Genomic DNA, 21,533 nt, shown 5'->3' with positions numbered 1-21,533 from the left:
AGTGCTCACTCCAGTATCTGGATGCGATGGTTATTCTTGTCAGACACAACAATTCGGCCATTACTGAGAACTGCTACAGACTCTGGCGAACTGAATTCTCCTAAATTACTGCCCTCTGTTCCAAACTTGCCAACAAACTTTCCACTGAGTTGAAATACTTGTATTCTATTATTGCCTGAATCACAGACTATCAGGTTTCCTGACTTGTTCACTGACAAACAATGGGGAAAATTAAACTCCCCGTCCCCTCCACCCTTCTTTCCAAACTTGTACTGAAAGTCTCCATTACAATTAAAAACCTTTATACAGTGTTTACTGTAGTCTGACACTATGAGATATCTATCACACTGAACACAGTGGACAGGACAAGTAAAAGAGCCCTGCTCACCTATCTTCATTAGAAACTTGCCATCAGGAGAAAAGATCTTAATCATGATGTTACCTGCATCAGCAACAATGATGTTTCCATCACTGTCTACAGATAAACCCAAAGGATAAGAGAGCTGACTATCAAGGCTTCCTTTCCCACCAAACATACCCACGTACTCACCCTCCCCACTGAAAATCTGGATCCTATGGTTATCCCAGTCTGCTACGAAAATATTTCCATTCGTATGAAACGTTATTCCCATAGGATACTTAAATTCGCCCACTTTGTTACCTTGCCGACCAAACGATCTTAAGTATTTTCCATCACTCTTGAAGATTTGAACTCTCTGGTTCCCAAAATCAGTTACAGCTATCTCGTCCCTGGCATTCACTGCCACCCCCCAGGGATGCTTAAACATTCCGACAGACGAACCATATTCTCCAAAAGAAAAAGCAGGTCTTAACTGAAATAATTTCACATCAATGGAAAAAGGACTATCAAGAACGTGTCCTCCGTTTACCTTTACTGTCACTTTGTATTTGCCTTGATCTTTGGGTGAATAGCTGATTTTGTAGCTTCCATCCTTATTGTCATTTATTCGCACTTCCGTCGCACATTCTCGTCTTTCTTCGTCCCTGATCTCTACCGTTACACGGTCATGTTTATTGTAACACTGCTCTCCCTCTGCGTTTCTAGTGGTCAGAACAAACGTTAGCTGTGCTTCAACTCCAACAGTTCCTTCTTGGAGTCCTTTGCCCTCAGCGACAGATTGACTAGCTTCAGTTTGCTGCAGTATTTTCAGTGTTCCAATTTCTTCGGTGTTGACAATCTTCAACATCTTTAGATTTGGCACGAAAACTAAAATCGGAAGATCTTTCAGGTCACGCTCAGTTGGCTTAGTAGTTTGATCAACTCCCTCCAAGATTGTTCTTAATGACTTTTTCACTTGAACGACTTCAGCGTTTGCACTTCGTGTCAAAACCTTATCAGCTTTATCCAACGTTGATTTGATCACCTCTATTTGATTCTCGATCTCGGTCTTTTTGGTTGTTGGACTTTCAAGTGATTTCTTTGTTTGGTCTTCCACCGCTGCAAAAATAGTCTGTTTCTTCGCTTCAATATTGTCAATTAAATTGTCAACAGTCCTCTGAACGTCCCTCTTCACCTCTTCGCCTCGTTGTATGATCTTCGCGTAGTCTTCATCAAGTTTACTAACAGCAGTCAGCTTTGCTTGCAAATTACGTTTCTGTGTTTCAATCATTGATTTGATTTCAATCTTCTGTCTTTCAGCTTCGTCTTCCATGTGCTCCAAAGCATGACCAGGATGATCCATCAAAACACAAGATTGGCAAACCGCCGTTTCACAGTTCTTACAAAAGTACTTTAGCTCTTCTTTCTCGTGCCGTTGCTTTGCACAGAACACAGGTCGCTTTAGCACATCCTCATAGTCCCTGTCTTGAAAGTCTTTCAGCGCCAGAACACGGTGATCTTTATTGCTTCGCATGATGTTGTGTGCAGTGACGCACTCTTGACAGTGAAATATGCAACACTGGAAACAGTATGAAGTCTCGGAGCTTTCCTTCTTGCAGTTCCCACATCTTACTTGGCTACTCCTGCACTCTTTGATTACAAGCACATCAATCAAGCCATTCAGATAAAAACTGGTTGGAAGATCTTTCAGATCGCCACTTTCAGGTACTCTGCTAACGGCTTGACAATTTGGGCATCTAATGGTGTCGCAGCCATGACTCGTCCTATGCCATTGTTTCAAGCAGTGCAGACAGAAACTGTGTAAGCATGGCAGATGTTTTGGATCGGTAAATATGTCGGAACACACCGAGCAAGACACTTCTTCACGGAGATTATGGAGCAACGTTTTGATATCCATGTCGTGTTCAGAAACAAGCGGGTAAAGCAAGGTTTTTGCGGAACTCAGCTCGAAACAATGAAGTCTTCTGACTTTCTTTTTTTAGCTCTCCTTGGAATCGTGGCTGTTTATTATGCTAATCTTTTCCCTTGTTCAAACCAATCATGGAACGTTGTTTTAAGAGCCTTTGTCATTTTGCCTGATACTGATTCCTAAGAATGTGACACATGTGGCTGGTTGATCAGATGTCACTAAAACATTGATCAGAACAAAACATTAGTGCTTTGGAGTCTGTATTCAATTCCTTCCTGTCTGAATAGAGGTCATTTGTTTTTCTCACTTGCAAAAGATGGACAGCTCATTTTGTCGGGGTGCGTTGGTCAGGGGGAACTGAACTTACAATCTCTACGGACTCGCGAAGACTCGCGATTATCTGCGAGTCGCGCGTCCCTCGTGAGCTAGTTCGCGCGCCACGCGTCGATCTTTCCTACTTACTTACTTACTTACTTAATCCTCTTCGTGTTTTGAAACACATAAGGTCTCGGCCAAAGTGCGCCATTGGCTTCTGTCGGGTGCTCGTCGTTCCAGGTGACCCCATGTCCAGCTGTTCTCCTTCATCTCTTTCTCCACTGTCCTCCTCCATGTTTCTTTCGGCCTGCCTCTCTTTCTATGGCCATCAGGGGTCCACCTGAGGGCAACTCGTGGTAGTGCTGCTGGTGGCATGCGCAGCACATGACCAATCCATTTCAATCTCTTTCGCCGGACTTGCTGTTTGATTGGTTCTGTTGCTGTTCTTCTGCGCAGCTCATAGTTTGAGATTGTCTGGGGCCAGTATATACGGAGAATCCTGCGAAGGCACTTGTTCTGGAAGACTTCTAGCTTGTGGCTGATGGTTTTGGTCATATTCCAGGATTCTGCGCGATACAGTAGAGTGCTTAAGACATTGCTTTTGAAAAATCGGATCTTTATCTTCTGCCTGATGTTCTTGGAACTCCAAGTGCCTCGAAGCGAGGCAAAGGACTGGCTTGCCTTTGAAATCCGGACTAGGATCTCTTCTTCTCTATCTCCGCTGGTGGACACCTTAGATCCCAGGTGGGTAAAGTGATCAACCTCTTCTACCAATTCCCCATTCACCATGATGGATTCATTGGTCCTGCCACTCATCATCAAATGCCTTGTCTTCTTAATGTTGATCTTCAGGCCTAATTTCCCTGCTGTAGTTGCCAAGGTATTGGTCTTTGCCTCCATGTCCTGGTGTCGATGGGCGCGCAGCGCAATATCATCTGCATAATCAAGGTCTTCCAAGACACTGGTCAATGTCCATCTAATTCTTCTCCCTCCACCACTAGTCACTTGTTTCAAAACCCAGTTGATCCCCAAGAATAATAGAAAGGGGGAGAGAATACACTCTTGTTTCACACCCGTGGTCACGCTGAAGGCGTCTGTAAGCGCTGCGTTGCAAATAACATGGGACTTGAAGTCACTGCAAAGCGTCTTGATGACATTTACCAGCTTTGATGGAATCCCGTAGTGCCTTAATATCTTCCATAGGGAATCTCGGTAAATGCCGTCAAACGCCTTCTCAAAGTCAATAAAGTTGGCATACAGGGGAACATTCCATTCTTTGCTCTGCTCTAGAATTTGCCTTAGGGTGAAAATGTGGTCAGAGCACGAGCGTCCAGGGCGGAAACCTGCCTGCTACTGCCTGATGTACTCATCCAGTGTTTCAGCCAGTCTTGTATGGATGATCTTGCTGAAGACCTTGCTGGTAATGGGGAACAGAGTGATGCCTCTCCAGTTGTTGCAGTCATCTAAATCACCCTTTTTGGGTAATTTGACAAAGAGTCCGGTCTTCCACGCTTCAGGAATCGTCTCGCTCTCCCATATCTCTCTGAATATGCACGTCAAAAGGCCTGGTGTTTCAGTTTCTTCAACCTTGAGCATTTCTGCAGTCACTCCATCTGCTCCACCTGCCTTCCCGCTCTTCATCACTTTGATGGCAGCTTTCACCTCTTCCATGGTAGGTGGATCTATGCAGATATCCAAGTCCTCTACTGTCGGTGGAATCTCAGCTACCTGTTCAGGTTCTGGCCTATTTAGAATGCTTTCAAAATGTTCCTTCCAGCATGCCAGCTTTTCTGCTTCTTTCGAAAGAACATTACCATCTGTGTCTTTTACAGGGACATCGTTGTTTTTAAAACCATTATTTAAAATTTTGTTAATTCTATATAGGGTCTTCAGATCTTGTCTACCAGCAGCCTCTTCTGCCTCAACCGCGAGTCTCTCTACAAGTTTTCTCTTGTCTAGTTTGGTAATTTTTTTTTGGACTTTGCCTGGGTATATCCAGTCTAGTCTGGGTACATCCAGCCGATCCCAAGCCCGGGTAAAAGAGGAGGGTTGGGCATGGGGCGTCGATGTTTCACGACAGGAAAAATGCTTCTTGGCAGTCTGTCATGATCAAAAGTACTTATGTCACTATGGACTGTAATTTTTATGTGGCAATGGCATCTTATCCATCTTCTAAAATCTTTCCGTTTCATCTGCGCCTGTGATAAAAGCCTAATTTCTCCTTACCATCTTATGGTAAATGTAAGAAGACACGTTATGGAAATACTAGACCCAATCATCACAGTTCAAAAGGTTTGACCAAAACCCAAATTCTCTCAAAATTATTTAAAGAAATACTGCGGCTCAGTCAGGAGAAATTTGATATCAATCGTTTTCTTTGGACGGTGAAAATCAGTGGCAAGTTTGAATTAAGAGCTGTTGTGGTTTGTAACAGCTAACCTCACTGAAATAGTGAGCTATTTTTAGCTTTCTAAGTGTGTACTTGAAGACCCTCAAGACGTCAATGCTGTCATTTTCGTTTTAAGTGGTATCTTGTAGGGACTGACAATAAAGTTAGAGTTTCACCCAGATTGATCTCCTCTTGGACTTTAATTCAAATTTTCCGACGAGCATCCCCGACCTTTTCGTATGGGCCTCCCCTCTACCCCTCCCCCCTAACTCGGGGCTCGGTAACCGTCAGTGCCTCATGGTTATATACATGTGACGTGTAGTTATTCTATTGGAGGAATGAAAAGCGTTTTTTGGTCTGACAAGGATCTTGTGTATCGGTCAACTAATCAACAGTAAAGAACTTTTCAGTTAAAGATTGAGAAAAAAACAAATTAAATGATTTCAATGGAGTGTTTCTCATTTCCTCCTTCTAGCAATTATCTAGATACGTTCAACCCTTTTTTTTTCAGTCTTGTGGCTATGAGGAGAAGACAAATACTTTCCCAGGATATTTAGTGAGAAAGTAAACTTATTTCGCGAAAAACTCCCAAGCAGTCAAACGATCCGGTCAGCTTTAATAATCCTTCATTCCAAGGCTTTACAAACGAGCGCGCTGTATATCATACACACAACTTAGGGGCGTCCCAACAATACCACACTAGAGCAGGGACACTAGCGCCGTCATACGTCACTGTTGAAGCGATTCTATTCTTTGGCGGGAAAACAAGGGAAATGTTTACTTGTATGCATTCTGATTGAAACACTGAAGAGAAGACAGAGAAGCCGAAAGCTGAGGAACGCACTTTACATGTAAATCTCTACTTAGTTAATTTGGTATAATGCTTGAGATATCACACCAGCTTTAAAAATCTAAATAAAAATAATACACTGGGATATTAAAAAAATTAAAAAAAATTAAAAATAAAAAATCTAAATAAAACTAATATAATAAAATATCCAAAAAATTAAAAAAATCCAAATAAAACTAATACAATCGAATATTAAAAACTCACTTTGATTTAAAACTATCTACGGACAATGCATTCCGGGAAAATATCCTCAGGAAGAAAGTTCTATTCATTGATTGTTCGTGGCAAGAAAGAAAACTTAAAAATATCTTTCTTTGCTCTAGAAACTACAAACTTAAACTGAAGCGTGACTCCCAGGGGTTCTTCTTTCATTATTTGGTTTCAAGTTGGCTTCTACTGAAAAATCCGTCAGATTGCTCTTTCGTTTGGACAAGTATCATACGTTTCCTCGGTGCTTGCTTGTTGTATCTAGCCTTTCCCTAAATGGCTCTTCGGCGTTAACTTCCTGTGGGACAGTATCGTGACAACGAAAAGCATTGTAGCATTACTTCCAAAAACAAACCTTGGCGGAGCACAATACCGAGGTACAGAGAAAGAAACATAAAACGCTTTAAGAACGGCGCCAGTTTATCTAACCTATTGCCATGGATTTCCTTTCGCGAGTCCAGTTCTCCACGCAATGAATTTAGCGCTACCAGAAAAAAAGAAACCCTGCAGAATATGTAACTACTGCTCGCTCGCCTTGCCGACCTGCCAAGAGTAGCGTGCAAGAGATTTGTAGGCAGGGGAAGGTTAACGTAACTGCTTTGAAGTGTTTCTTCTGTATCTCAACACAATCAAAGAGGTAAAGTTATTGTTCGACCACGGTTCGTGTTAACAGGAAGCGGAAACGTAGTCATGTATCAAATGACCACGTAACTTATCATGTATTTCGTTTTCATGGCTCCAAAGCAAACTCAAGTTTTTTCAATTTATAACGTAGTCACAAAAGAACAGAGTTAAATACGATAAAACCTTATTAAACAAGCTTATTCGGCCCATTGTACTGGAGAATTTATGAACCTCTCTTTACGATCTCTAGCAATTTCTTTTTTCACATAAGAAACTAAAAAGTAAACTCAAAGCAAAGAGCAACTTTCTTGAACTCACACTTTGTTTATTTACATTTTCAAAGAAAATGATGATTTTACAATTATTTCATATCAAGCTATTTACTGCTGTTAATCATTGCGAACAGCTCTTTCTACAAAACGTTTCATCATTAAAGCAGTTAACTTTAAAGTTCCAATAAACTAAAGCTAAAAATACACACTTTAAAAACATATATTTTAACCTACAGATACAGTCGAACCCCGTTTTCTCAAACACCGTCAAAAGCACACTAAGTGTTGCTATAATCCAGGTGTCTGTCTTAAGCTGGTCAAGCTAACAGAAAATCTTGGAGCTAGGAACTAAAATCAAATTCCATAAGGCTCAAGGTGTCCGTATTAAGCGGTCATTCGTTAAGTGGGGTTTAACTGTAGCACTGCAGCTAACAAATACCGTCTGCTATTGAATATAAGGAAAATACAAACGTCAAGGCAATTAGTCACTTGGTAAGTTCATTGAAGCAATGTTCTTTGTACTACATATTTTCCAGTACATACCTGACTGTCAATAACCTGCTAATCCCTAAAACAAACTTGCTATAAAAACATCATAAAGACAATTAAATGTCAAAGAGTATAGTAATAATTTGAGAAACAAAATGTTTCTTCTTTAAATTAAGAAAAGGCAAATCCCCTAAACAGCCTTTTCCCCTATAGTGGAGGTTCTTATTACAACAATTAATCCATAAAGTGGTTTTATAACTTTCTTATTTTGCTAGTCACTCTATTATATAATATAACCACTGGTAAAGTAAACAAAAAAAAGGAAACGTTTTTTCTTGTCCTTCAAAATAATTCATACAATACAACTTAAGAGATGTACGTATTATTCCCATCCAACTGCAAGACACACAAATTTGTTTTTGTCACCCACCCACCCGTCCCACCTAACCCCAAAACAATTATAGAACAGTTCAACCGATACAGAGCCACACCACAAGCAATTGGGTGAACACTGCATCTCTAACGTTTTACCACAGAAAATAATTCCACATATTAAACAAACTGAAAACTAAAATAAATTTTGAATTTTGAATTTTGAATTAATGTCCTAGAGTTTCTCTTTTTTTTTCATAAAGTACAGTGCTCACTCCAGTATCTGGATGCGATGGTTATTCTTGTCAGACACAACAATTCGGCCATTACTGAGAACTGCTACAGACTCTGGCGAACTGAATTCTCCTAAATTACTGCCCTCTGTTCCAAACTTGCCAACAAACTTTCCACTGAGTTGAAATACTTGTATTCTATTATTACCTGAATCACAGACTATCAGGTGTCCTGACTTGTTCACTGACAAACAATGGGGAAAATTAAACTCCCCGTCCCCTCCACCCTTCTTTCCAAACTTGTACTGAAAGTCTCCATTACAATTAAAAACCTTTATACAGTGTTTACTGTAGTCTGACACTATGAGATATCTATCACACTGAACACAGTGGACAGGACAAGTAAAACAGCCCTGCCCACCTATCTTCATTAGAAACTTGCCATCAGGAGAAAAGATCTTAATCATGATGTTACCTGCATCAGCAACAATGATGTTTCCATCACTGTCTACAGATAAACCCAAAGGATAAGAGAGCTGACTATCAAGGCTTCCTTTCCCACCAAACATACCCACGTACTCACCCTCCCCACTGAAAATCTGGATCCTATGGTTATCCCAGTCTGCTACGAAAATATTTCCATTTGTATGAAACGTTATTCCCATAGGATACTTAAATTCGCCCACTTTGTTACCTTCCCGACCAAACGATCTTAAGTATTTTCCATCACTCTTGAAGATTTGAACTCTGTGGTTCTCAAAATCAGTTACAGCTATCTCGTCCCTGGCATTCACTGCCACCCCCCAGGGACACTTAAACATTCCGACAGACGAACCTTCTTTTCCAAAAGAAAAAGCAGGTCTTAACTGAAATAATTTCACATCAATAGAAAAAGGACTATCAAGAACGTGTCCTCCGTTTACCTTTACTGTCACTTTGTATTTGCCTTGTTCTTTGGGTGAATAGCTGATTTTGTAGCTTCCATCTTTATTGTCATTTATTCGCACTTCCGTCGCACATTCTGGTCCTTGTTCGTCCCTCATCTCTACCGTTACACGGTCATGTTGATTGTAACACTGCTCTCCCTCTGCGTTTCTAGTGGTCAGAACAAACTGTGCTTCAACTCCAACAGTTCCTTCTTGAAGTCCTTTGCCCTGAGCGACAGATTGACTAGCTTCAGATTGCTGCAGTATTTTCAGTGTTCCAATTTCTTCGGTGTTGACAGTCTTCAACATCTTTACATTTGGCACGAAAACTAAAATCGGAAGATCTTTCAGGTCACGCTCAGTTGGCTTAGTAGTTTGATCAACTCCCTCCAAGATTGTTTGTAATGACTTTTTCACTTGAACGACTTCAGCGTTTACACTTCGCGTCAAAACTTTATCAGCTTTATCCAACGTTGATTTGATCACCTCTATTTGATTCTCGATCTCGGTCTTCTGGGTTGTTAGACTTTCCAGTGATTTCTTTGTTTGGTCTTCCACCGCTGCAAAAATAGTCTGTTTCTTCGCTTCAATATTGGCAATTAAATTGTCAACAGTCCTCTGAACGTCCCTCTTCACCTCTTCGCCTCGTTGTATGATCTTCGCGTAGTCTTCATCAAGTTTTCTAACAGCAGTCAGCTTTGCTTGTAAATTACGCTTCTGTGTTTCAATCATTGATTTGATTTCAATCTTCTGTCTTTCAGCTTCGTCTTCTATGTGCTCCAAAGCATGACCACTGTGGCTTAGAGTGACACAAGTTTGGCAGACCGCCATTTCACAGTTCTTACAAAAGTACTTTAGCTCTTCTTTCTCGTGCCGTTGTTTTGCACAGAACACAGGTCGCTTTAGCACATCCTCATAGTCCTTGTCTTGAAAGTCTTTCAGCGCCAGAACACGGTGATCTTTATTGCTTCGCATGATGTTGTGTGCAGTGACGCACTCTTGACAGTGAAATATGCAACACCGGAAACAATAAGAAGTCTCGGAGCTTTTCTTCTCGCAGTTTCCACATCTTACTTGACCACTTCTGCACTCTTTTATTGCCAACACATCAATCAAGCCATTCAGATAAAAACTGGTTGGAAGATCTTTAAGATCGCCACTTTCAGGTACTCTGCTAACGGCTTGACAATTTGGGCATCTGATGGTGTTGCAGCCATGGCTCGTCCTATGCCATTGTTTCAAGCAGTGCAGACAGAAACTGTGTAAGCATGGCAGATGTTTTGGATCGGTAAATATGTCGGAACACACCGAGCAAGACACTTCTTCACGGAGATTATGGAGCAACGTTTTGATATCCATGTCGTGTTCAGCAACAACCGAGTAAAGCAAGGTTTCGGCGGAACTCAACTCGAAACAATGAAGTCTTGTGACTTTCTTTTCTTTAGCTCTTCTTTGAATCGTGGCTGTTTACGTTTATTATGCTAATCTTTTCCTTTCTTGAAACCAAATTATGCTAATCTTTTCCCTTGTTGAAACCAATCAATAAACGTTGCTTCAAGAGCCTTTGTCATTTTGGTTTGGATACTGATTCTTAATGTGACTCTTAGGGCTCGTTGATCAGATGTCACTAACACATTGATCAGAATAAAACATTAGTGCTTTGGAGTCTGTATTTCAATTCCTTTCTGTCTGAGTAGACTTCATTTGTTTTGTTCACGCGCAAAAGATGGACAGCTCATTTTGTTAGGGTGTGTTGGTCAGGCAAAACTTCAAGCAATGGTCTGAACTTACAATCTCTACGGACTCGCGAAGACTCGCGATAATCTGCGAGTAACGCGGTGGACTGTAATTTTCATATGGCAATAGCATCTTATTCATCCTCTAAAATCTTTCTGTTTCACCTGCGCCTGTGATGAAAGCCTCATTTCTCCTTACCATCTTATGGCAAATGTAAGAAGACACGTTATGGAAATACAAGACGCAACCATCACAGTTGAAAACGTTTGACTAAAACCCAAATTCTCTCCAAATTATTTACAGAAATATTGTGACTAAGTAAGGAGAAATTTGATATGGATCTTTTTCTTTAGACGGTGAAAATCAGTGGCAAGTTTGAATTAAGAGCTGCTGTGATTTGAAACAGCTGACCTCACTGAAATAGTGAACTATTTTAAGTTAACAATGGAGTGATGTCACACTTTAGCCAAACTGACCAACACTGCTGGAACTTATCCTGGCTTGCGTGGTATAAAACAGCCAAGAGCATTGCGGCTCCCCTCAGATTGGATGCTAGCCCAACACAGATTACTTCCCTCGTAACCTTTCATTAGGTTCTTCTAACATGGTGGTACACTCCTGTGTGGCAAGAGGCACTACAACAGTAAAATGTCAGAGGGGGGCGAGGGAAGGAGGGGTTTGCCCGTCAATTATTGAAAAGTGACTGCCCACTGCTTATTCCCGGACTGTTTAATCTGGAGTTTAGCTCACTACTTGGGAGAAGGCGACCAAATGAAATAGTCGGGGATTGATGCTCGTGGTCTCGCTAAGAAGCTGGTGTAAATCAATGATTCTGGTCTCACTTATAGGGTGTTCAGGACAAAATCCCCATTAGTTTTAGCTGTCGAAGTGTGCATTTGAAGACCCTGAAGACGTTAACGCTGTGATTTTCGTTTTAATTGGTATTTTGACGGGATTGAAAATAAAGTTAGAGTTACACCCAGAATCAGGCTCTCCTCTAGAACTTTTATTCAAATTTTTCGACGAGCATCCCCGACATTTTTGTATGGGACTCCCGTAACACCACCCCTCCCTTACCCCCACCCCGCACCGGGGCTTGCTGGCCGTCTGTGCCTCATGCTTATATACATGAGACGTGTAGTTATTCTATTGATGGAAAGAAAAGCGATTTTTGGTCTGACAAGGGTCTTGTGTACCGGTCAACTTATCAGCAGTGAAGAATTTTTAATTAAAGATCGAGGAAGGAACAAATGTTTTCAATGTAGTGTTTCTCGTTGCGTCCTACTAGCAATTATCTAGATACGTTCAACCTTTTTTCTGTCTTGTTGCTATAAGGAGAAGACAGATACTCTTCCATGACAATTAGTAAGAACGTAAACTCATGTCACGTAAAATTAAGCAGCCTCGCATCAAACGATCTGGTTAGCTTTATTAATCCTTCATTCGAAGGCGTTGCAAACGAAAGCGCTTTATCTCATACACACAACTTAGGGGCGTCCCAAGAATACCTTACTAAAGCAAGGGCACTAGCACCGTCATACGTCACTGTTCAAGCGATTCTATTCTTTGGCAGGAAAACAAGGGAAATGTCTGATTGAAACACTGAAGACAAGACAGAGAAACCGAAACAGACACGGCTCCTCGTACGGTACTGATCAGATGAAACGATACTCATTCTTAAATCAGCAATTCAGCCTTGACAGAAATCGATAACTTTTTAGAAGACGAAGGTTCTTATACGTGACAAAAGAAGACCAGAACACACGTCGCTTTAACAATACAATATACAGGACCAATTATCAGCAAGCTAACATTTATACACTGTATTGTGTTATGCCTCATTGTTCTTAACCTGCTACGCTTAAGTTTATCTTCCACAGTGAATTTGAGTAGCTATCGAGAGATGGAAGTGGTTTTGAGTTTTGTAGTTTTTGTATAACATGACCTGTAATTTGGTTACCTGCTTACTTGAGTGCTTAGAAACCAAAGACATTGCGACAAACAGCTCCCAGCACATCAAACTCAGTTTCGGCATAACAACCTCCCCTCCCTGGCTAGAAGAACCAGTCAAAGGAAACACGATGTCAACCCCTAATTTATCGGTAGAAATAATAACACGTGCTATTGGTCGAAGGGAGAGAAATTAACAACTGCAAGACCACAGAGGGTTGGAGAGACTGGAGTACATTGTGCTCCGACAGGCCGTGAAGTTATGTATTGTCTACGCAGACCAAAAAAGTACAACATAAAATGGAAAATATTGCGGAAAAACGGCGATCCAACTCAAAATTTGAGTTCAAGAAGAATTCAGATCATAAATACCTTAGTCTAAAGCAAATGTTTCGACATGAAGCCGGGGAAAAACGTTCTGGCTCGCGTTTTGTTATTCTGTGTTTCAGTTGAAAATCCAAGCAACACACGCTTTTTGCTCGCTTGCTGTATACATCATATAGCCTTTCCCATATGTGGCTCTTTTTAGCGTTTACGTCTAATGGAAGAGTATAGTGATGACGAAAAGCATTGAAACATTACTAGCTAAAGGAAAACCTAGCAGAGCACCTCACCCAGCCAAAAAGAGAGGAACATAAAACGCTTCAAGAACTACGCCAGTTCATCTTACCAATTGGCAATTTCCATTTGACCCATTTGAGAGTTTAGTTCTCCAATTATGAATTTAACGCAACCGGAAAAAAAGAAACCCTCCGGCAGAATATGAAGATAAGGCTCACTCGCCTTGCCGACCCAGCTAAGAGTAGCGTGCAAGAGATCTGTAGAAATCTTATTTGGAGGGAAACGTAACTGCTTTGAAGTGTGTCTTCTGTAGTTAACAGGAAGCTGAAAAGTAAGTAATCATGAATCAAATGATCAAGTGACTTATCAGATACACTCGAATCTCCGGTTGCGACCGCCTCTCGTAAGTGACCAGTTTTCTAAAATACTAAAAGTTTTGAAGTCAAATCATTATATTTAGAACCCCTTGTAAGCGACCACCTCTCGTAAGCGATCGCGACAACTTTTGACGCTCAAAGTTTGAAATTTTCTTTTCTTTTTTAGCCTCCCGTAATCGACCATTGGACAGATAATAGAGTGGAGATTTGGTAACAAGACATTATCGCAAATTCCTAGGTAGCACAAGAGACTGATTTTTTTTTTCAATGGGAAGTACAGGATTTTTTCTCGATATTGAGTTTTTGATGACATGAATAAAACATTTAAAACATGTGGTCTATACAGTTACCAGATATGCTACTGAGGCAAACTTTTGACCAAGTATGGTCTAAGCTCTCGTAAGCGGCATTCTGCCGAAACCGACCACCTAGGACACGTACGCTTGACATTTTGGATAGTTGGTTACGAGTGGTTCGACTGTATTCCGTTTTCTTGGCTCCAAAACAAAGTTAACTTTGTTCGATTTATATCGCCAAGTCACGAAAGAACATCAAAATTAAATAAGCGCCCCCCCCCCCCCCCGTCTTCTCCTAATTTGAAATAAGCGCCCCGGGTGCTAATTCGAGGATTTACGGTATTTGTTAATGCTAAAATTCAGTTTAAATGGAATGGCTCGGTTGAACTTTTTGAGTCATTTCTACATCAAAAACTTGGTTTATCAGCAGACGACGTAACGAAGTCTAGCAATGGAGCGTGTACTGTGTGGAAGACTCCATGTGTGACTTTCAATCTTTACACGAAGACCAAAACCCTTCTAGCACAAAGAAAAGCGGCGGATTATACTCGAGATTTACTTCTTCAGACCATCTAAGCAGTTTTAAAATAATCAAAATTCTGCCGAGTCACCAGACGAAACAAAACAAACACTTCGCCATCGAACATACAACGGGCGGAGTACATCAACAGGCAGGACCGCGAAAACTTAAATTCAGTAGGAATGAGCAAAACACTCAAAGGATGTGTGACACTGCCGAAAAGTTGTATTTAAGGCTGAAATGCTCTGAAAATTGTCGAATTTGTTCTGAGAAACTAAACGTTTCGGACTTAGCCCTTCTTCAGTAGGTGGATTTAGCCACGCCATACAAAAAAACTGTACGCGTAAGCACGCACGAAAAGCGCGCGCATGAAGTACAAAGTAAACAAAGGGGAAAACCATTGTTTTAGTGCGCGTAAGTGTAATACGCGCTAGACCCACAGTCACAAGAAATTGAATTTAATATTCAGTCCGTTCGGTCGAAGCGTGCCCAGCAGAACTTATCCTGAATTGCGTGGTATAAAGCAGTCAAGGGAATTGCTGCCTCCCCCGGATGGGCTGCTAGTCCAACACAGGTTTCTTAGTTTGTCCTAACAGTGTGGTGCATGGTGGTACACTTCTGTGTGACGAGAGGCACTACAACAGTAAAATGTCGGGGCGGGGCGGGGGGGGGGAGCTTCCCCATCAATTGTCCACACAGTCACTGCCCACTGCTTATTCCCGGACTGTTTAATCTGGAATTTAGCTCCCTATCTGCGTGGGATGGATGCTTGTCGTCTCGCAAAGGGGTGTGAATCCATGCTTCTGGTCTCGCTTACGGTGTTCAAAACAAAAACCTCACTATTTTTAGCCACTAGCCGTCAAATATACTTTCTGTGTCTTGTCGTGTGGCCTGTTAATTATAGCTTACTAGTAGTAAGCTGTTTGTCTGCAATTCTTATAACGATACACTTTTCCATCTCGGAAAGGCCACTGAACAGAAGAACGGGAGAAATTAAACCAAGGCTCATGTTATGCTCATTGATAAGGGACCCGTTCATCAATGAACATGCATCTTGTTAAAAAGCTGCCAAAGAACCAAACCACCTAAAGCATCAAATCAGCCCCAAAATAATCAGCTTCAAAGCCACAGAGGCTTTGTTACTTTGCCATATTTTCAAGGAATCTCTGAAAAAATTGCAAGAACTTTAGGACAATTCGACGTAAATGTTGCTCATAAACCCGTCAAGACGGTTGGTTCGATCCTGAAGAAACCGAAGGATAAATTCGATCAAGACCTGTCAACTGGTGTCGTGTATAAAATCAATTGTAAAAACTGTGAAAAACTTTACATCGGTCAAACATCCAGAGCACTGAGATCTAGAACAAAAGAACATAAAAGAGCCGTCCTCACATGTGACAAGAACTCTCTTTTGGCGCAACACTGTATGAAAAACAACCACGAATTTGATTTTAATAATGTCAAGGTCATAGACCGCTGTCCCTTGTGGTCGCGTAGATTGTTCTTGGAAGCGTGGCATTCCATTCGCGAACCGAACTCAATTAATGACCACGCGCATATTCCAGACATTTACAAAATGCTAAATTAATCCCTAGCGAGTTCCTCACATTCTTATAAACATCTCATTTACATTTAGACGCCATTAACATTCATTTCATCACTGAAGAAGGTTATAGTATTTTAGCCGAAACGTCTATTTTAAGATTTTTAAGTCAGTGACAACAACTTTTAAGATTTTATGCATGTTGTTAGTTTCTCCGTTTTCATTATCTGCATAGCACGCGTTTGAGGAATAATATGGGGCGAGTGTGAGGGGTGTTCGGGGAAGGAATTGAATTGCCTTCGGCTTGCAGCGCTCTTTTCGTTTCCTGGCGTGTGGCGACCCGTGCGCGTGTTCTCGCTTTTGTACGTCGCTTCCTGTTATTACTCGAGTTCATGGGCCGGAAATAAAAACCATGTTTGTAAGATTCATAAGCGAAGTTGTAAAAGAGCAACTTTGTTTAAATAATTGTTTGCGGATCAGTTTTTGTTTCTGGGCAACCGACCTCGGTTCTGAAAAACTGTCCTCGGAAGAAAATCTGTCCTCGGTTACAGAATGTACGGTCGGTAAACTGTCCTCGGTTGGTGTCCACGTAACGTCCACGGTATTAACCGAGCCTGGGATTCACGAACCGACTTCATTTTATAAACCGTACAGGGTTGCCTTTATCCGACCTCGGTTTTGTGTTGTTTCATAACCGTGCTCGGTTTCCAGATTACGTCCACGGTGATAACCGCCGACCCTAGAGAATACACAAACCGTATTCGGTTTTGATTTTACATTAAACCGAGCTCGGTTGTATATGCATTCGTGGCCCAACTCGGTTTAATAATTGTCTTGACCGTACACGGTTTCCTTTTTAAAAAAAAAAAAAAAAAAATTAAAGCGAGCTCGGTTTTGGACCGTGTCCCGGCGATCTGAGTTCATGGCCCTAGCCTAGTCCGGCTGTGTGATTTTTGACTGACCCCCCGCCCACCCCACTCCAAACCCTTCCACGTAGCGGTCCGGTTAGATGGTCTCTGACTGCATCTCCCCCACCCCCCCTTCCCCCCCCCAAAAAACAGTAAAAAAACCTTGTTTTTCTATTAATTTCCATTTTCTTTAATAGTATTCACCCGAATTTTTCTTTTCTTTTAATTTTTACTCAGGTTGCAAAAAGAGGCCGGATGCATGATATGTTGGTCTTGCCTTATAAATTTGATGAAAGTAACGCGAAACTAACTTTAACTTTATTTATTTGTCTCGACCTATTTTATGTTATATTTTACCATTTGTAGGTCCATAAAGCACATGCCAGTTGTATAATTGATTACATTCGACTGAATTTTACAATCACACCTTTATAACAATTGATTTTCATGAATACACCCTTTTGCTAATGCTGGCTCCAGTCTCTTGTGGGGGCAAAATATGATCTATTTAATGAATTGATGAAGCCATTTTTGACCGAGTGATCACTTCTTGCCCCCACAAGGAAATGGAACTGGAAAATATTTACATTAGCAAATTGGCCTATTTAATCATCGATCAATTCAACGCATTGCTTCCTTTTTGATTTGCGTGTCATTAGGTTTTGTTTCTCTATTACTCCTAATTTTGCTAAAACAATAAATTTTCTTACGTACCTCTTTATCATTAATTTGTTTGAAATGTTGGAGACTGGAAGTTACGTAATTTTTAGAAAAAAAAGGAATAAATCCAGTCGCATTCGCAGTCGCCTCGTCCTCACTGCTTAAGCTCCCAGTATTAGTCAACTCAACTGGAACCTCACAAATTTAACAAATTGACTTCAGTTTTTTATGCGTTTGATGATAAATTGCGTCATAACACTGTCAAAGTGGTTCCCCAGTAAAAATTGACTATGTTATGACGAAATTGATCATCAATAAGAGGACAGACGCATAAAAAACTGACGTCATTTGTTTCGTACATTAACAAGACCCCAGAATGGTCAAATGCCGGGAATAAATGAGGGGAAAAGACGCCATTAACTTGCCCTAAACAAAGCGAATTTTATTCATAATGACGCGAACATTGTCAATAGCTTTTCGCGTTTTTTGATTGGCAACTAAAAACAGTCCATAAAATTTCATTGGTTAAAAAGTTGGCAGTTTGACAGCTCGAAGCTGAACTTGAAAGCTTTCGTACATTAAAAGTTTATCCGTCTGTACTCTCATTGATGAAGAAAATGAGCCAATCTGAGCTCGAGAAATTGGACAGTTATTGTAAAAATTTAATTGTACGAAATTTAAACTTTCGATGGCTTGCCTTCGTATTATTTTTTTTTTTGGTCCATTCCTTACATGACCGTGAAAGTTATGTCATTGTGATTGGCTGTGAGGAAGCCAATTTATCGTTCGCAATTTTCTCAGTCACATAATTAATGGGTAATCGTGAGAAAGCGCGTTGAATATGCTTACTTATATGTTTCAACTCTATTAAAAGGCCAAAATGGACAGTTACCGCTTAAAAGGGTTGAGCTGAATAGAGTTTAAAACAGTATAAATGACCTTATCGGGACTTTGATTACTGGCCGCCTAATAGGGGTGGCCGTTTTTGTAGACTTAATAATGATTTGAATGTAATTTGTTGTTTTAGTTAATTGTTACTTCTTAGGGATGAAAAAAAATTTCAAGGTAAGTCCATAAATCAAGATCTTGGTACTTCTAAGGGATTATGTTCAACTTTTTTTTTCACAAGCAACCCCGTTCTTTCTTACGAGATTCCCACCCGGGTGGTTTTTACCGTGCTTTGCAGTTAGTATAAGTTTAAAGTACCGGAATATCGGTTGGAAACTGTAGCGGGAAAATGGCAAGGAAATTGCGCATAATTACTTGATAGTTGCCCCCTCTCCACTGCCGCCACATTCTCTCGTCCAGGTAGGATTGTAGATCTTCTCTGCGCAGTCCCTTTCTCCTTTTCTGCCCCAGTTTCAGCTGACTCCACGCGGATTCCACCTCCTGTGTGTGCACCCCTGTTCGTGGATCCACAAAATTGTGAGCGTGCACAACAACTCGGTGCCTATTGACATGGGGCAAAAGTTGCAGTCTTCTGTATGCGCCCCAATCATCGCTGTGCACTTCTGTACCTGGCAGAACGCATCTTTGAATGATGGGCAGAAGAGTTGCCGCATTCCTTCTAGCCACCACTTGGAAATAGCCTCTTGCGGGACCATACTCGCATGAGACTATGCCAAACACCCACGAGTCACGAGCAGCCCTCCTTCCCCTGTTGTACTGCAAAGATATTAGAAATGTTACTTGATTATTTGTTTCTTATAAGGGCAATATTGCAAAAGATGGCATAGTTACTAAGCCAGAAAACAGCATCATAGCTGTCATTTTTTTATGTATTCTAGTAAACTGCGTATTATAGTACACTGTGAAATTTATTTTTGTTGGACTTAATTTTCGCGATTGGTTGAGTGTATAGACCATAAAAATGAGGTTACTTGAAACGCAAAATATGTCAATTAGAATATGTGGCCTTCAACCGTAAAATCTGTGACCTTATGAGTTGTCTATCGTACGTGTGCGGAGTTTAGCTCTACTAAAAGAGTTGAGACCATAAGAGTACATGGTCGCTTTGTTAAATTTACCAAATTACTCCCAGAATGATTCAGTACAGTACCGTTTTGAAATATAGCTTTGCAAACTATTCCATTCATTATTTTGACTCTTTCGAGAAATTTTGCAAATTTTCAAGATAATCATTTATCAAATATTTAAATCGAATTTTCGCGAAACTTTCCTCTTCGGAGGGTCCTGATGGGGAAAAATTGAGCTGGGATTCTGGTCTACTTCAGTACCCCCTCGGCAATTTTTACGATATTTTAAGTTTCCGCTCAAACAATTTACAAGGAGGAATTTAATTTCGTTTTGAAAAACATTAGCGAAGTAGAATTGGTTTCACAACGTCAAACCTCGGTAGTTCGAAGGCTGGATAACGCTATCCTTCGGATAAATCGCTATCCAGTGAATAGGCGTTAACTAAACAAACCACGCTATTCACTGGATAGTGATTTATCCAGTGGATAACTTTATCCACCTTTGGAACAGCCCGTACCCGATGCAATGTAATGATACAGATTAAACGATGCGCTCATTTCTTTTTGCATAGCGCTTACCTTTGCTTTGTGGTTAAATTTACTTTCGTCACATTTAACTACAGCACCCGGACCACCAAATGGTATTATTGGACGAGTCTGCAGGTCCATGGAGCACACATCTTGTAGACGTCTGCATATTCGTGAGACCAAACTTGCTCTCAAATTCAGGGTTCGCAAAATTCTTCTTTGCGAGTCATCCAGAATGAAGTAATAGATGACCTTGAGAAGCGTGACAAGTGGCACCTTTGGAAATTCAGCGAAGAAAGTATTGGTTCGTAAATTCCGTCGTTTTCTGCAACCACTGCATCGCCTGAAGAATATAGATGTTAACTGGTATCAAGGAAAAAGTTTTACACTTCAAAATCAAACTACAGAATCAGTAGAGTTGTCAATTTGTCAATGGTTTGTTAACTTTGACATCTCATCTGTGCGCATCTCAAAAACAACTTTTCCGCTTTCTTTTCGCCTTGGCCAAGGAGACATGCGACTCATGCAAGTCAGTTGGTGTTGCATTTTTAATTCAAAAGTTAATGGCGCGCTTACGTGTTATTTGTTGAAATCTTTTTTTATTTCGGCACAGTAAAAACTTTAAATTGGCTTTCTGTGTTTACGGATTTATTAAAGTACTAAAAAGAAAGCGTTCTTATTGTTTGTGGCTGATGTTCGATTTTCTTCAATTCAATTCGGTTAAATTTTCCAATACAGCACATCCATACTTTCTCGATACCTATTTTAAGCAGAGAGCTTCTGTGATATTAGTAGTTTTTTGCGTGGAAACTGTTCAGATACTCGATTTTCTTGACAAACTGTCACCGCGTAAATCCAAACACTGATTGTAACCCCAGTGCAAACAATGGGATTTGAGGGAAATACTCCCAAGAAAGCCTATGCGAAAATCGTCAATTTTGCTCCATACATTTACCACAATTTGTGAAAAGCAATTGTGTATGCGTCGTCTTTGCAACAATACATTATAACTGAGCTTTCGATGCAACTATCTAGCCTTATTTAAAAATCTGTGATGGACGGAGTTTTCCTTTTATAAAATATAATCCCGTGGTTGACCATTTTTTCTCAAGCTTCCGTCGGCTCGCGCGCTAATGAACAGATCCCGAAACTTTGCATCATCAGAGCGCGCACGGTAATGAAACGGCTGTATCAGGGATCCACCTTCACATTTAAGACAACTTTAAAAAACACCCGTACTAGCTTAAGCAATTCTCAATCCTTATCCTTGCCTTATAATTGCATTTGGCCATATTTATGCAGATGGCAACTAACAGATATTCTGTGGTAGCATCTGTTACTCTCGTGTCATGCTCGCATTATTCGCCGTACTGCCACTTTAATATTACAAGCGAAGCAGCGCATTATATTGCGTGGAATGATCCATGGTGTGTCCAGGCCATTACATTACGTTCTCACTTAACTAACAATAAGACCCAACTCATCTTGATTTAAAGTGCAAGCAAACGACAACGCTTAACTTACCACAGA

The 21,533-nt window shown here is 40.7% G+C and overlaps 1 protein-coding gene across 1 annotated transcript; it reads right to left on the bottom strand.

Moving 5' to 3' along the window:
• Positions 1 to 10,360, bottom strand: LOC145469283 (uncharacterized). Its single transcript, XM_081452965.1, has 5 exons — positions 8,064 to 10,360; positions 7,476 to 7,509; positions 3,952 to 4,685; positions 2,784 to 3,882; positions 1 to 2,306 (listed from the first exon to the last, which is right to left on the bottom strand). Exons 1-5 carry the CDS (start codon positions 10,304 to 10,306, stop codon positions 6 to 8), a joined length of 6,411 nt encoding a protein of 2,136 aa, XP_081309091.1. The 5' UTR covers positions 10,307 to 10,360; the 3' UTR covers positions 1 to 5.
• Positions 10,361 to 21,533: the final 11,173 nt, after the last annotated feature.

Source organism: Orbicella franksi, chromosome 15 (genome assembly GCF_964199315.1).
Source record: "Orbicella franksi chromosome 15, jaOrbFran1.1, whole genome shotgun sequence".
Lineage (NCBI taxonomy): Eukaryota > Metazoa > Cnidaria > Anthozoa > Scleractinia > Merulinidae > Orbicella > Orbicella franksi.
Note: the sequence above shows the minus strand (reverse complement) of the source record. Positions and strands in the feature narration are given on the sequence as shown.